The following is a 17,344-nucleotide window of genomic DNA, read 5'->3' as shown; positions in this document are numbered from 1 at the left end:
TCAGCGGAGCTGTGGAGAAAAAATGGCGCTGGTGAGTGCTGAGGAAGAAGCCCTGCCCCCTCAGCGGCGGGCTTCTGTCCCGCATTTATGTACAATATTATGGCGGGGGCTCATACATATATACAGTGCCCAACTGTATATATGTCCAACTTTTGCCAAGAGGTCCTAATTGCTGCCCAGGGCGCCCCCCCCTGCACCCTGCACCCTACAGTGACCGGAGTATGTGGGTGTAGTGTGGGAGCAATGGCGCACAGCTGCAGTGCTGTGCGCTACCTCAGTGAAGACTGGAGTCTTCTGCCGCCGATTTTGAAGTCTTCTTGCTTCTTTCACCCGGCTTCTGTCTTCCGGCTCTGCGATGGGGACGGCGGCGCGGCTCCGGGATCGGACGACAAAGGGTGAGATCCTGTGTACGATCCCTCTGGAGCGAATGGTGTCCAGTAGCCTAAGAAGCAGGACCTATCTGCAGAGAGTAGGGCTGCTTCTCTCCCCTCAGTCCCACGATGCAGGGAGTCTGTTGCTAGCAGATCTCCCTGAAAATAAAAAACCTAACAAAATACTTTCTTATAGCAAGCTCAGGAGAGCTCACTAAACAGCACCCAGCACGTCCGGGCACAGATTCAAACTGGGGTCTGGAGGAGGGACATAGAGTGAGGAGCCAGAGCACACCAGAATCCAAAATTCTTTCTTAGAGTGCCCTGTCTCCTGCGAAGCCCGTCTATTCCCCATGGTCCTTACGGAGTCCCCAGCATCCACTAGGACGTTAGAGAAATATATATTAACACGGGTAGATACACAGAAAAATAAGATTTTACTCACCAGTAAATCTATTTCTCGTAGTCCGTAGTGGATGCTGGGACTCCGTAAGGACCATGGGGATTAGCGGCTCCGCAGGAGACTGGGCACAACTAAAGAAAGCTTTAGGACTACCTGGTGTGCACTGGCTCCTCCCACTAAGACCCTCCTCCAGACCTCAGTTAGGATACTGTGCCCGGAAGAGCTGACACAATAAGGAAGGATTTTGAATCCCGGGTAAGACTCATACCAGCCACACCAATCACACCGTATAACTCGTGATACTCTACCCAGTTAAAAGCATGATAACAACTGAGCCTCTCAACAGATGGCTCAACAATAACCCTTTAGTTAGGCAATAACTATCTACAAGTATTGCAGACAATCCGCACTTGGGATGGGCGCCCAGCATCCACTACGGACTACGAGAAATAGATTTACCGGTGAGTAAAATCTTATTTTCTCTAACGTCCTAAGTGGATGCTGGGACTCCGTAAGGACCATGGGGATTATACCAAAGCTCCCAAACGGGCGGGAGAGTGCGGATGACTCTACAGATCCAGCGAGCAATAGTCTGCTTAGAAGCAGGAGCACCCAGCTTGTTGGGTGCATACAGGATAAATAGCGAGTCAGTTTTCCTGACTCCAGCCGTCCTGGAAACATATACTTTTCAGGGCCCTGACTACGTCCAGAAAACTTGGAATCCTCCAAGTCCCAAGTAGCCGCAGGCACCACAATAGGTTGGTTCACATGAAAAACTGATACCACCTTAGGGAGGAATTGAGAACGAGTCCTCAATTCCGCCTTATCCATATAGAATACAGATAAGGGCATTTGTAAGACAAAGCCGCCAATTCTGATACACGCCTGGCCGACGCCACGGCCCACAGCATGACCACTTTCCACGTGAGGTATTGTAGCTCCACGGATTTAAGTGGCTCAACTCAATGCGACTTCAGGAAATCCAACACTACGTTGAGATCCCACGGTGCCACTGGAGGCACAAACGGGGGTTGACTATGCAGCACTCCCTTAACAAAAGTCTGAACTTAAGGCAGTGAAGCCAGTTCTATTTTGGAAGAAAATCGATAGAGCCGAAATCTGGACCTTAATGGAACCCAATTTTAGGCCCATAGTCACCTCTGACTTGTAGGAAGTGCAGAAAACGACCTAGCTGAAATTCCTCCTTTTGGGGCCATACTGGCCTCACAGCACGCAACATATTTCCGCCATATGAGGTGATAATGGTTTGCGTTCACTTCTTTCCTAGCTTTAAATAGCGTAGGGATAACTTCCTCCGGAATGCCCTTTTCCTTCAGGATCCGGCGTTCAACCGCCATGCCGTCAAACGCAGCCGCGGTACGTCTCGGAACAGACAGGCCCCCTGCTGCAGCAGGTCCTGTCTGAGCGGCAGAGGCCATGGGTCCTCTGAGATCATTTCTTGGAGTTCTGGGTACCAAGCTCTTCCTGGCCACCCGGAACAATGAGTATAGTTCTTACTCCTCTCCTCCTTATTATTCTCATTACCCTGGGTATGAGAGGCAGAGAAGGGAACACATACACCGACTGGTACACCCACGGTGTTACCAGAGCGTCCACAGCTATCGCCTGAGGGTCCCTTGACCTGGCGTAATCTTTGTAGCTTTTTGTTGAGGCGGGACACCATCCTGTCCACCTGTGGCCTTTCCCCACGGTGTACAATCATTTGGAAGACTTCTGGATGAAGTCCCCACTCTCTCGGGTGGAGGTCGTGTCTGCTGAGAAAGTCTGCTTCTCAGTTGTCCACTCCGGGAATGAACACTGCTGACAGTGCTAACACATGATTTTCCGCCCATCGGAGAATCCTTGTGGCTTCTGCCATCACCATCCTGCTTCTTGTGCCGCCCTGTCGGTTTACATGAGCGACCGCCGTGTTGTCTGACTGGGTCAGCACCGGCCGGTGTTGAAGCAGGGGTCTAGCCTGACTTAGGGCATAGTAAATGGCCCAAAGTTCCAGAACATTTATGTGTAGGTAAGTCTCCTGACTTTTCCATAGGCCTTGGAAGTTTCTTCCCTGTGTGACTGCCCCCCAGCCTTGAAGGCTGGCATCCGTGGTCACCAGGACCCAGTCCTGTATGCCGAATCTGCGGCCCCCTAGAAGATGTGCAGTCACCACCACAGCGACACCCTGGCCCTTGGAGACAGGGTTATCCGCCGATGCATCTGAGAATGCGACCCGGACCACTTGTCCAACAGATCCCACTGGAAGATCCTTGCATGGGACTTGGCGAATGGAAATTCTTCGTAAGAAGCTACCATCTTTCCCAAGGTTCGCGTGCATGGATGCACCGATACCTGTATTTGTATTAGGAGGTCTCCGTCTAGAGACGCCAACTCCCTGGACTTCTCCTCCGGGAGAAACCCTTTTTATCCTGTTCTGTATCCAGAACCATACCCAGGAACAGTAGACGCGTCGTAGGAACCAGCTGTGACTTTGGAATATTCAGAATCCAGCCGTGCTGTTGTAGCACTTCCCGAGATAGTGCTACTCCGACGAACAACTGCTCCCTGGACCTCGTCTTTATAAGGAGATCGTCCAAGTACGGGATAAGTACTTCGGCCATTACCTTGGTAAATACCCTCGGTGCCGGGGACAGACCAACGGCAACGTCTGGAATTGGTAATGACAATCCTGTACCACAATTTTGAGGTACACCTGGTGACGAGGGTAAATAGGGACATGCAGGTAAGTATCCTTGATGTCCAGTGATACCCTGAAATTTTAAAGGCTTGCAATAATCGCCCTGAGCGATTCCATTTTGAACTTGAACCTTCGTATATAAGTGTTCAAGGATTTTAAGTTTAGAATGGGTCTCACCGAACCGTCTGGTTTCGGTACCACAACATTTTGGAATAGTAACCCCGGCCTTGTTGAAAGAGGGGTACCTTGATTTCACCTGCTGGAAGTACAGCTTGTGAATTGCCGCCAGTACTACCTTTCTCCGAGGGCAGCAGGCAAGGCTGATGTGAGGCAACGGCGAGGGGGAGTCGTCTCGAACTCCAGCCTGTATCCCTGTGATACTACTTGCAGAACCTAGGGATCCACCTGTGGGCAAGCCCACTGATCCCTGCAGTTCCCGAGACGCGCCCCCACCGCACCTGTCTCCACCTGTGGAGCCCCAGCGTCATGCGGTGGACTCAGAGGAAGCGAGGGAAGATATTTGATCCTGGAACTGGCTGACTGGTGCAGCTTTTTCCTTCTTCCCTTGTCTCCGTGCAGAAAGGAAGCGCCTTTGACCCGCTTGCTTTTCTGAAGCCGAAAGGACTGTACCTGAAAATACGGTGCTTTCTTTAGGCTTTTGTGAGGAAACCTGAGGTAAAAAATTTTCTTCCCAGCTGTTGCTGTGGATACGAGGTCCCAGAGACCATCCCCAAACAATTCCTCACCCTTATAAGGCAGAATCTCCATGTGCCTTTTAAATGCAGCATCACCTGTCCACTGCCGGGTTTCTACTACCCTCCTGGCAGAATGGACATTGCATTAATTCTGGATGCCAGCCGGCAAATATCCCTTTGTGCATCCTTTATATATAAGACAACGTCTTAAATATGCTCAATGTTAGCAAATATTATTATCCCTGTCTTAGCGTATTAATATTATCTAACAGGGTGTCAGACCACGCTGCAGCAGCACTATTTATGCTGAGGCAATTGCAGGTTTCAGTATATAACCCGAGTGTGTAAATACAGACTTCAGGATCGCTTCCTGCTTTTTATCAACAGGTTCCTTCAAGGTGGCCGTATCCTAAGACGGCAGTGCCACCTTTTGACAAACGTGTGAGCGCCTTATCCACCCTAAGGGATATCTCCCAACGTGACCTATCCTCTGGCGGGAAAGGGTACGCCATCAGTAACTTTTTAGAAATAACCAGTTTCTTATCGGGGGAACCCACGCTTCTTTACACACTTCATTCATACATCTGATGGGGGAACAAAACAGTGGCTGTTTTTTCTCCCCAAAAATAAAACCCCTTTTATGTGGTACTTGGGTTTATGTCAGAAAATGCGTAACACATTTTTCATTGCCGAGATCATGTAACGGATGTTCCTAGTGGATTGTGTATATGTCTCAACCTCGTCGACACTGGAGTCAGACTCCGTGTCGACATCTGTGTCTGCCATCTGAGGTAACGGGCGTTGTTTTGAGCCCCTGATGGCCTTTGAGACGCCTGGGCAGACGCGGGCTGAGAAGCCGGCTGTCCCACAGCTGTTACGTCATCCAGCCTTTTATGTAAGGAGTTGACATTGTCGGTTAATACCTTCCACCTATCCATCCACTCTGGTGTCGGCCCCACAGGGGGCGACATCCCATTTATCGGCCTCTGCTCCGCCTCCACGTAACCTTCCTCATCCAACATGTCGACACAGCCGTACCGACACACCGCACACACACAGGGAATGCTCTGACTGAGGACAGGACCCCACAAAGTCCTTTGGGGAGACCGAGAGAGAGTATGCCAGCACACACCAGAGCGCTATATAATGCAGGGATTAACACTATAACGGAGTGATTTTTTCCCCAAATAGCTACTTGTATACATATATTGCGCCTAAATTTAGTGCCCCCCCTCTCTTTTTAACCCTTTGAGCCTGAAAACTACAGGGGAGAGCCTGGGGAGCTGTCTTCCAGCTGCACTGTGAAGAGAAAATGGCGCCAGTGTGCTGAGGGAGAAGCCCCGCCCCCTTTTCGGTGGACTTTCTCCCGCTTTTTCTGTGATACTGGCAAGGGTAATTTTACATCTATATAGCCTCTGGGACTATATATGATGTATATTTTGCCAGCCAAGGTGTTATTTATTGTCCTCAGGGCGCCCCCCCCCCCAGCGCCCTGCACCCATCAGTGACCGAAGTGTGAGGTGTACATGAGGAGCAACGGCGCACAGCTGCAGTGCTGTGCGCTACCTTGGTGAAGACCGAAGTCTTCTGCCGCCGATTTTCCGGACCTTCTTCGTGCTTCTGGCTCTGTAAGGGGGACCGCGGCGCGGCTCCGGGAACGAACACCAAGGTCGGGTCCTGCGGTCGATCCCTCTGGAGCTAATGGTGTCCAGTAGCCTAAGAAGCCCAAACTACCACCTGTTAGGTAGGTTCGCTTCTTCTCCCCTTAGTCCCTCGCTGCAGTGAGTCTGTTGCCAGCAGATCTCACTGAAAATAAAAAACCTAAATATACTTTCTTTCTAGGTAGGTGCTCAGGAGAGCCCCTAGTGTGCATCCAGCTCAGCCGGGCACAGAAATCTAACTGAGGTCTGGAGGAGGGTCTTAGTGGGAGGAGCCAGTGCACACCAGGTAGTCCTAAAGCTTTCTTTAGTTGTGCCCAGTCTCCTGCGGAGCCGCTAATCCCCATGGTCCTTACGGAGTCCCAGCATCCACTTAGGACGTTAGAGAAATTGTGGCTACTAGCTGAATATGCTAATGTGCTATCGGTGTCACAAGGTAGACTGACCCGGAAGTAGTCAGAATGTGATTCTCCTAAATTAAGTTCTTTTTTCTATGATATGAATTGAATAATAGAATTTTATGACCTGAGTCTGTCCTAGGATTATATATATTATATGATTAAATTGAAATCGAAGTGTTTTGCATAATATTTGAATGTATTGGAAGGATTGAGTGAACAGCTGTAGAGTGTTTTGTGATTAGTAAAGGTATAAATATCTGACCAGCTCAGCTACACAAATATCCTTTGACAAAGCTGCAATACCTGCAGCGAAACGCGTCAAAAACTTTTCTGGGTCAATATTCAACTCTTCTACACTGCCTGTATACATCCGGACCAAAACTGGACTTTGATCTAAGCAGGAAAATCGTGGTGACTAAAGTTTTGGAGTGTGCCAATTTTCCATCCCTAAGAGGAGGACACCGCAATTTAATGAGGACCCCACTATTGGACACTTGAATTGCATCAAAGATATCCAAGGGACTTCACCTCTAGCGGTTCTGGTAACGTTGTTTGGCGAGACTGCGCTGTCAGTCCACTTCTATACCATCCAGTATCTGCATATCCAGTTTATTTCACAGGAACGGATCACAATATTTTAGGCAGTTATATTCAGACCCTAAGTTTTTAATTCATATGACATATGAGCTTGGTATCTATGTTTTTAATGTGGTATAAATGAGTATTATATTAAATTTGAAATTTTTATCACTCAATCCTTCATTTGTGTTAATAGTACATCAGCGCTGCTATTTTTTGTTTCTTTTTCTTCATTATTGTGTGGGTGTGACTACTGGCTCTGTAAAGGATTGCCTCTTTAAAAATACAGCCAATTTCGGATAAAATCCTGGACCCCCAGCAACTTGGTCCCTATTACATCATACTTGCCTACTTTTGAAAAGTAGTTTCAGGGAGATTATAGCTTGAACTCTAATGCCCGCGGCGCACCATTGAGGGAACGGGTCACATTCCACCCAAGGGGCGTGTCTATCTCCACCTCTGGGCGTATCTACTGTCACTCAGGGGTGTGTTCTGCAGTGGCAGGTGAAAACTAAAATAGAAAGCACAGTACATGGTACACACCAACATCACAGCTACATTACACGGCAGGGCTACACACCGACATCACACCTACATTACATGGCAGGGCTACACACCGACATCACACCTACATTACATGGCAGGGCTACACACCGACATCACACCTACATTACACGGCAGGGCTACACACCGACATCACACCTACATTACACGGCAGGGCTACACACCGACATCACACCTACATTACACAGCAGGGCTACACACCGACATCACACCTACATTACACGGCAGGACTACACACCGACATCACACCTACATTACACGGCAGGGCTGCACACCGACATCACACCTACATTACACGGCAGGGCTACACACCGACATCACACCTACATTTCACGGCAGGGCTACACACCGACATCACACCTACATTTACACGGCAGGGCTACACACCGACATCACACCTACATTACACGGCAGGGCTACACACCGACATCACACCTACATTACACAGCAGGGCTACACACCGACATCACACCTACATTACACGGCAGGGCTACACACCGACATCACACCTACATTACACGGCAGGACTACACACCGACATCACACCTACATTACACGGCAGGGCTACACACCGACATCACACCTACATTACACGGCAGGGCTACACACCGACATCACACCTACATTACACGGCAGGGCTACACACTGACATCACACCTACATTACACGGCAGGGATACACGCCGACATCACAGTTACATTACACGGATTAGATGTATTTGACCCCTCCTGACTCCATTCCCTTTATACCACCATCATAGACCCAAGGTCCAAATGCTGACAGGAGGGAATCCAGGAGCCGTAGGGTAATTTGTGGGACAGCGGGGGTCTCAGATGAAAAACAGTCGGCATCTATGATTTTGGGTTGCAGTCTAGACCCCTGGGTTGGACTTAAGGTGCATACACACGGAGCGATATAACTGAGCGATTTTGACTATATAGTCAAAATCGCTCAGAAAGTTAGTGCAGATCGCTCCGTGTGTACACAGCCAGCGATAGCGATGCGCGTCCCCGCTAGGTCGCTATCGCTGGGAAAAATAGTCAGTGCAGGCAAGTCAATTTTGGCTATGTCGCTGCAAAAGTTAGTCAAAATCGCTAACACTTTAAGAGGCCAGCGATTTTTCCCAGCGATAGCGATGTGCAGGCGGCGGTGGTGCGGGCGGCGGTGGGTTGTGGCGGCGGTGCGGGCGGCGGCGGGTTGCGGTGGCGGTGTGGGCGACGGCGGGTTGCGGCGGCGGTGGGTTGCGGTGGCGGTGTGGGCGGCGGCGGTGCGGGCGGGGGAAATTTACCTTTCTATTGCAGAGTTTGGCAGCGGAGCGGTACCAGTTTCAAAAATGGCGCCTCAGCGTCATTTTTGAAATTCAAGATGGCCGCCGCGAGCCAATCACGGCTCGCCGCGTCATCGCCCCGCCCCCTCCCGCTGACTTATATAAGTCAGTGCGAGGCAGCGGCTGTCAGTCCGACGGCGGAGGAGGAGCGGAGAAGAGCTCCTGAAGACGCCGTGGAAGTCCTGGATGGGCGGCGGCTATGCAAAAGAGCTTAGCAGCCGCCGCCCACCAGGTGAAGATGCTGGAAGTCCTGGGAAGGCGGCGGCCATGCAAAAGAGCTTAAAGGCCGCCGCCTCCCAGGTGAAGACGTCGTGGAAGTCCTGGATGGGCGGCGGCTATGCAAAAGAGCTTAGCAGCCGCCGCCCACCAGGTGAAGACGCCGGAGCAAGACCCCAGAAGCCCTGGGGAGGTGGCGCCCCCCCAGGTGAAGACGCCGGAAGCCCTGGGAAGGCGGCGGCCATGCAAAAGAGCTTAAAGGCCGCCGCCCCCAGGTGAAGACCCAGTTTAATAAAGGATTTTTAAAAGAATGTGTTGTGTTTTTTTTTTAAATATTTTCTTTACAGGTGGACTACAGGTGCCAGCGGGCCCTTTATGTCCGGGCATGCTGGCACTTGTGGTTCTCCAAGTGCCAACATGCTGGGGCAGGCTTGCTGGGACCTGTAGGCCTCCTGTAAAGAACAATATTACTATTGAAAGGCTATCAGCCTCCCATCCACCGGGCCACGGATGGGGGGGACAGCCTCGGGCTTCACCCCTGGCCCTTGGGTGGCTGGAGGGGGGGACTCCTTGATTTAAGGGGTCCTCACTCCTCCAGTGTACCCCGGCCAGGGGTGACTAGTTGGGGGGGTAATGGCACGGCCGCAGGGACCAATATAAAAGTGTCCCCCGGCTGTGGCATTATCTCCCTGGCTAGTGGAGCCCGGTGCTGGTTTGGAAAATACGGGGGACCCCTATGTCTTTTGTCCCCCGTATTTTTTAAACCAGGACCGGACGCAGAGCCCGGTGCCGGTTGTCTAAATATGGGGGAACCCTACTCATTTTTTCCTCTGTATTTTAACAACCAGGACTGGCTCAAAGAGCCCGAGGCTGGTTTTACATAGGAGGGGGGACCCCACGCAAATTTTTTTTTTAACTTTCAGCTATTTAAATACCAGCCACCCTGTAAAATCGTCCTATATATGACACTCATCCCCTTATTTAAATGAGATAGTCAAAATCTCCCATAGCCAAAATCTCTTGCATAGTTAGACAAAATCTCTGGTAAAGTTAGTCAAAATCTCCTACTGCCAGTTCAAGGGAAAAGTTAGTCAAAATCTCTCATAGCCAAAATCTCTCCGTGTGTATGCACCTTTAGTCACAATTGCACTATGCTTCTATTAAATTAACCTCTATATTGTGCATTTGCCAGATCTATAGAGGAGCTTACATTCAAGTGCCTGAAACATCACAGATCAATATTATTTCCCCTATAGTAAATATGAACCTGTTAGAAGGTCTGTTTGTCCATGGCCATGTGCAGCAGGGGTTAAGGGTCTGTCTCCGCTGGTTGTATTTTACATATATTATTTCTCCAGCAGGACATGCTAGAACTGCAGCTGCACTAAATCTGACACCCGACTAGGGTGTGTAACAATTAACATGAGACAGAGACCATTCACAGGGCAAAAGGCAGTGACATGGGGTGGGGGGTGAGGAAGGTTGAGCAGATAGGGTCAAGTCTGTGGACCTCGAGTGAAAGTGGAAGGGAGAGAGAGGAGCAGGAGATTGGATGGGGGGGGGGGGGCAGGGTTTGGTAATGCCAGCAATAAAGGGAGATAGTGATTACATATTGCATGCAGGTCCTGGGGGCTGTGAATAAGAGTTGCTGCTGTCACCTTGCTGCGTGTGGGACGGAGTCTCACTGCAGTGCACTGTGCAGACTGTGTCAGGTGTGTCTCGGGCAGTGTGAGCCGAGGCTGTACCTTAGCTCCTAACGCAGTCAGCCTCCGTCTCCTGTGCTTCTCTCCCTCTCTGTAGCTGTGACCGTCCGTGGGTAGGGGGTAGGGGGGTGGGGGGGGCGCGCGTGGCGTGATGCTGGGAAGGCAGGCAGTCCGTTCTTTGTGTTAAGCGCTTACTCCCCTGCAATGGCAGTGCCGCATCCCACAACTCCGCAGTGGCCGGAAAGTATCAGTACATGCGTCATGCATGCGCAGTCTGAAAATTGGGAAATTGGGAAAATTGGGAATCCGGGAGGATTATTTAATTTTCCGGGGCAGCGGGGGGCTCCACGGTGAACCGGGAGTCTCCTGCAGGATGCGGGAGGATAGACAACTATGTATTACATTCACCCCATTTTCGCAGGAAAAAAAATGGGAAAAAAGACGCTCTGTGCTACTGAGTCGTACGGCACTCACGCGTTATGAGTAACGCGACTTGTAGTGCACAGAGCAAAGATGTAAGAGGACACATCTGTATGTCTGATCAAGTTGCTTTCTACTTCTATACTGCACTATAAACAATGAATGCATCTGTAATCTCATATCTATGACATCTATGTATTCATGTAATTAATCTAACCTTGCGGTTTTCGATCAACTGCTTGAGCTGGTTTTGTATCTCCAGTTTTCTCTCCATATTTGGATCTGCAGACTGTTCAGAAACTATAGCAGAAGAAAAGAGACCAATCAATGCTGGAATTACAAAAAAGTTCAACACAGCCATTTAAGGTGGCTCTATGGTCTCCCTTTCAAAATTATAAAATAGCATTGCTTCATAAAAACCCAATAAATAAAGATTGCGCCGATCTCCTCTGGCTGCCGCCGGCTGTCCCCCCACGGCTCGCAGCCCCCCCCCCCCCCCTCTCCACCTCTGGGTCGAATTTTGGATGGGATTGAATACGGTTTGTCGGATCCATTCCGACAAATACATATCGGAATGGATCAGACTTTAATTGAATATACCCCTTGATAGGGGTTCTGCAGCAGATATCTCCGATATTTCTCCATATTAATTTGCAATAGTAGCCCCAATCGGTGTCTATAGGCCTAATTCAGACCTGATCGCTGCTGTGCGTTTTTCGCACAGCAGCCGATCATGTCTGAACTGCGCATGCACCAGCGCATGCCAGACAGCCAACGGCCGTCTCAGCCCTGCGATCGCCTCTGCCTGATTGACAGGCAGAGGCGGACGATGGGCAGTCCGGCAGCGTTTGGCTGCCGTTTTAGGGGCGCGGTCCGGGCAACGCAGGTTGGCCCAGACCATGCGGGGGGGCAGGCCCGGACCTTGTGGGGGGCAGGCCGCGGTGGCTGCGTGACGTCGCACGCAGCCGCTGCAACCCGGACAGCGATGAGTAGCTCCCTTCCAGCGCACAGGAGCTGCGCTAGTAGGGAGCTACTCTTCTTCAAGTACCAAAGCATCGCCGCTGTGCAATGCTTTTGTACTTATGCGATGGGGCAGGGCCTGACATACGGGGCGAACTAGCTCTGTGCTGGGCGTCCCCCCCGCCTGTCAGGTAAGCCGACTGTAGATGTGCTAAATTTAGCACATCTACGATCAAGTCTGAATTAGGCCCAATGATGGCTGCTATATTGTGAAATTTACCAAGCTCCAGAATGCAGAGTGGGAGATTGGACCCATTAGCTAACACCACCTTAAGATGGCATTAGCCACTGTAGTCTGTGGATCCCTCCCTAGTAATAGCCACTTGCACAATGCGTATGTGCAGTAGGTAGCTGGGGGTACCTCCGCTCAAAGTAAAGTAATCACTGATGTGACTTTCTAATTTCTCAATACTGTGAAAACTGGCGATACGAAATTCTAATTATTACGTTTAAGACGCATAAATCAAAAAATGGTTCCTTATTAGACTCCAAATTCAGTAAAAAAGAGGTCATATAGGAGTAGTTTATGGCTAAGCATAGTTATGCTTAATCTGATACTTTACCAATTCCTTTGCAACAAAAAATACTAATCCTAAATACAGTACTTTGTACATCATTAGGCATTTCGTAGTCTATTAGCTACTTAGTACATGGTTAGTGAATTAAGACGCAAAATACAGGAAACAGTACCCAAGCAGAGTAATCTCTACCTATGTCGCAGCATCTAAGCCTAAATTATGCCAGGCATAAAGAGGATAGGTGTTTGAGGTCACATATGAAAAGCCTCACTCAAGGAGCTGTGGGTAGAAACATGCAGATTCCTCCTTATACAATATGTCCCTCTAGCCAGGTATGCAGCCAGACTATATATGCATGTCTCTGCCCACACATACACCCACAATTACCTCAGAGAATCGTAGGTTTAATGGGATGCCTAGGGTTTTAAGAATGTTTTATTTTATTTACAATGGAGACTGTGTGAAATCTCCATTGCTGCTCTGTATAAACATAGCAAAGCAGCAAGTACTGTATGATTAGATAGTTGCCCTACAATTTTCAAAAAGCATAGATTTTCTGCTTTTTCACGAAGATCAAGTGTAGCATTGTCCTATGATGGATGAGTACCCCATCCCATATTGGAGTCTACCGTGGGCTTCTTACCAAGGGGCCAGTAACTAGGAGTACTGGCTCCTTATGTTTAGTATAGATAAAAACAGTACTGCAACTCACTTTTTAACAGCACACATTTTCCTCTGGCCTGGTCGTCTTGCTTTGTTATGGGTCCTACACAATTGAAGATATAACTGAACAATATGAACGTTCTTGTTCATTAATGAACAAGAACTCATTCAGTATCATTCAGTGTGTAGGCACCAACAATGAACGATGCGCGGCCCCACGCTCATTCATCGTTAGTGCCGGGTCGCTTATGCATGCAAGCCAATATGGACAATCTCGTCCATATCAGCATGCACTGCTATGGAGCCGGGTGACGGGGGGAGTGAAGAAACTTCACTCCCCCCATCACCTCACCCCGCCGCCGGGTCGCCCGTCGGCTGAATCCGCCGTCTGGCAGCTCGGCGGCGGATTGCCAAATGTGTAGGGGGCATTAGAGTATTATTAGAATATGGAAGTCTACGACTTTGTTAACTTTTCCACTTATGTATGACATTTAGTTTATGTTGTGTTTATCCTTTCAGCTTGGAGTGAACGGGTGCTGTGGACCCTTATAGACAAAGATTTTATAGTGAGATACTGCAGGTTGCCACGATTATCAGGATTTGGTTTTCCCCGGAAACAGACCCGTTTTCATGCGTGTGTTTTCGGGAGATAATGTTTTTTTTTTTTTACAGGCGATCAAATAGGATAGCCGGTAAAAAATATATCGGTGGGGTGTGTGGCCTAGCTAGACATGGAGTAGTAGTGGGTCTGAAAGCTCCCTAGCCTACTAATCCTGATTATCCTCCTGCAGCCCTGTGAGACACAAATTTCTCCTGCCTAAACAAGTGCAAGAAGCGCTGTGGCCTCCCCTGTGCTGAGTAAGGGGTGCCCACCCCGCCTTTCTTACCTGCTCACTGACTCTCCTGCTGTGGCTGATATCTCCTCAGGGTCCCCTGCTGCTGCCTGCTCGAGCGGATCCCCCACTCTGCTATTGTCTGCGCCGCTGCTGGATCACGGAGCTGCCGGCCACCATTTTAGACGCGGGGTATAAACAGAGTCTGACTCTGCTGCCTAGATCAGTGGACCTGCTCATCCTGCAGTGTGCTTTGGATGATCCCCGCTGCTGTTGGTCGCCCTGAAAAATTATATCTGGTGAGTCTCTTACACTGAGGGAGACACTGTAACTGGGACACGTTGCTACATTTCTAATTTGTGGGGAGGGCTGTGCAGGAGCTGGGACCGTTTCTCCATCCCCCCCTCCACCCTTTCATTCTTTCTGGATTTATTACACGCTACTGGACCAATGCTGTTATACTTGTGCCTCTTATTCCTACCTGCTTGGAGATTTATAACACCTCTATTTTCCGAGTCGGCTTGATGGTCCGGCGACACCACCGCTCTCTGCTGCAGCCCGCCTGGCAAAGTTTGCACGCGAAGAACGGACTCCTGTTTCCTTTGCATCTTCATCTCCGTCTCACGTTGCCTCCTCTCCTCCATCTCCCAACATGGTGGAAGCTGCGGAAGTCACTCTGTCTCAACTTTTACAAGCCATTACGGATTCGGAGAAGCTTCTCGCCGATAAAATGGCAGAGGTGCATGTCGACATTTCTTTTATACGCCAAGATATGCAAAAGCTCGGGGATAGGGTTCAGGAGACGGAGAATCACATTTCTACACTAGGAGACTTCTATACACTTATTCCTGCTTGACTAACCTCCCTAGAATCACAGAAGGCTGCGTGTAAACTTAAATTGACGGATATCGAGGGGCGTCTCAGGCGGAACAATGTTCGCTTTGTGGGCCACCCCGAAAAGGCAGAGGTTTCACAGCCGGAGCTCTTTTTGGAAAACTGGTTATTGTCCACATTCGGAAAGGACTCATTTACTCCACAGTTTGCTGTTGAGCAGGCCCACAGAGTTTCCACCTGCCCCCTTCCTCTGGGTGCACAGCCCAGGACTTTCATCACTAAGATCCTTCATTACAAGGACAGAGATACTATACTACGTCTTGCTAGGATTAAAGGCGCGTTGGAACATGGCGGTCAGAGGGTGGCCGTGTTTCAGGACGTGTTTCGACTGAGGTTCAGAAATCCCATTCGCAGTTCACACAGGTTAAACAGAAGCTACATGATCTTCAATTACAATATTCCATGCTATACACTGTGCGGCTTCAGGTGATGTCTGGCAACCGCACATATTTCTTTGACACACCACGGTAAGCATCTGCTTGGATTGATCTACAGCCTCAGCACTGTGCTGCTCCACCTTGACAGACTTTTATGCTTCTTCTCTGTTTATGGTTTTCCTTTTCTAGCATTAATTGTAAAACATCTCCCTGTTTGATACCTGCAGTAATGCTTCTTGCCAGGGCCGTTAAATGTTTGATAATGGCAGGTTTCTGATGCTAGGCTGGAGACTCCATGTCCTATAGGTTATGGGGTTTCATTTCCCCGCAGTTAGTTAATTTTTCTTTATAATCTGACTCTCTGCTAGAGTCTCTGTAATGTTTGGGATTAGGTGTACTTATGTTTGGGTTGGTATGCGGGGTAGGGGGGGTTGGATTTTGTTATTTTTCTTACATGTGTTTTTTATATGTGCTTTTTTTGTATTGTTTTTTATTATGCGTGCTGCTCTGTATATGTGTTCTTTTTGCGTGGGGGGCGGCTGATTCCGTGCCGGGGCAATGCTGGCTTAGTGTTTCTGTACTCCAATTCTATGCGTCACCATGGTAAACATTCTCTCCTGGAACGTTCGTGGTTGTAATGATAGGGTCAAGCGTTCCCTGGTTTTAAAATACATTGAGACCCAAAATCCGGGTTTCGTTTGCCTTATTGGCGGCCGAGTTCTTTCACTTAAGAAGCCTTGGGTGGGGTGGACATTTAACTCCACCTTCCATTCTAACTCTAGGGGAGTATCGCTCCCGATACATACAAATTAGAATTTTGTGTCTACTAAGGTTCAAATTGACCCAATGGAATGTTATGCGTTTCTAGCTGGCTCAGTTCATGGTTCCCCATCTGTATTGCTATTTGTATTGCTTGCTGTATATATTCCGCCTCCCTACAACTCTGGAATTCTTGTGAAGGTGTGTGCCTTTATGCAGAAATTTCCCTCTGTCCCAGCTATATCCAGAGTTCTGGATGAGTCTACTGATAGGTGGAGGCCTGCTTCCCAGAGTACAAATGCAGGACCCACTGCCTTTGCACGCCTGAAGCCTGATCTCAGAGTTTGGACTTGTGGACATCTGGCATTTGCGAAACCCCTGTCAGCTGTTTCTCCTGTTTTTCAAGTTCACATGGAATATTCTCCCGTATAGACATGGCGCTGCTTACCCACTCATTACTTCCCTGTGTATCCGCAGTGAGATATTTGCCCAGTGGGATATCTGATCATTCCCCTATATTGCTGTCTCTGGGCTTTGATATACCTAGAGGGGCATCCTTTTGGAAGTTTAACCCTTTTTGGTTGACACCGATCGATGCAGCCTCTGAACTACAAGTGTGCCGGGAGGAGTTCTTTACTAATAACCCTATTAGCAATAATGCCCCATTGGTGTGGGATGCCTATAAGGCTTTACTGCGTGGTTCGTTGATTTCCAGAGTCGCCCAGGTGAAGAGATTTATTAGGAAATCTGAGGAGTTAGAGAGGAGGAGTGGTGAACTTGAACAGATTTATTTGCGTAGTGGCCTCCAAGCGGATCGAGTGGAATGGCTGATTGTTTAGGAACAATGGCCCTCATTCCGAGTTGTTCGCTCGCAAGCTGCTTTTAGCAGATTTACTCACGCTAAGCCGCCGCCTACTGGGAGTGAATCTTAGCTTCTTAAAATTGCGAACGACGTATTCGCAATATTGCGATTACACCTCTCTTAGCAGTTTCTGAGTAGCTCCAGACTTACTCGGCATCTGCGATCAGTTCAGTGCTTGTCGTTCCTGGTTTGACGTCACAAACACACCCAGCGTTCGCCCAGACACTCCCCCGTTTCTCCAGCCACTCCCGCGTTTTTCCCAGAAACGGTAGCGTTTTTCCGCACACACCCATAAAACGGCCAGTTTCCGCCCAGTAACACCCACTTCCTGTCAATCACACTACGATCACCAGAACGATGAAAAAGCCGTGAGTAAAATTCCT

General features: G+C 49.2%; 1 protein-coding gene across 3 annotated transcripts in view; it reads right to left on the bottom strand.

Annotated features, from left to right (window-relative positions):
• Nucleotides 1-17,344, bottom strand: part of LOC135012671 (signal transducer and activator of transcription 2-like) — a 381,651-nt gene that overhangs the window by 297,784 nt on the left and 66,523 nt on the right. For all 3 annotated transcript variants that reach the window (XM_063952570.1, XM_063952573.1, XM_063952574.1), the window contains one exon: nt 11,253-11,335. In XM_063952570.1, coding sequence (XP_063808640.1) covers nt 11,253-11,335 — 83 coding nt within the window. The remainder of the gene's footprint in view (nt 1-11,252; nt 11,336-17,344) is intronic.

This window comes from Pseudophryne corroboree, chromosome 2 (assembly GCF_028390025.1).
Source record: "Pseudophryne corroboree isolate aPseCor3 chromosome 2, aPseCor3.hap2, whole genome shotgun sequence".
In the NCBI taxonomy this organism is placed as follows: domain Eukaryota; kingdom Metazoa; phylum Chordata; class Amphibia; order Anura; family Myobatrachidae; genus Pseudophryne; species Pseudophryne corroboree.
The sequence above is the reverse complement of the archived record's forward strand: the minus strand, read 5'-3'. Positions and strand labels throughout refer to the sequence as shown.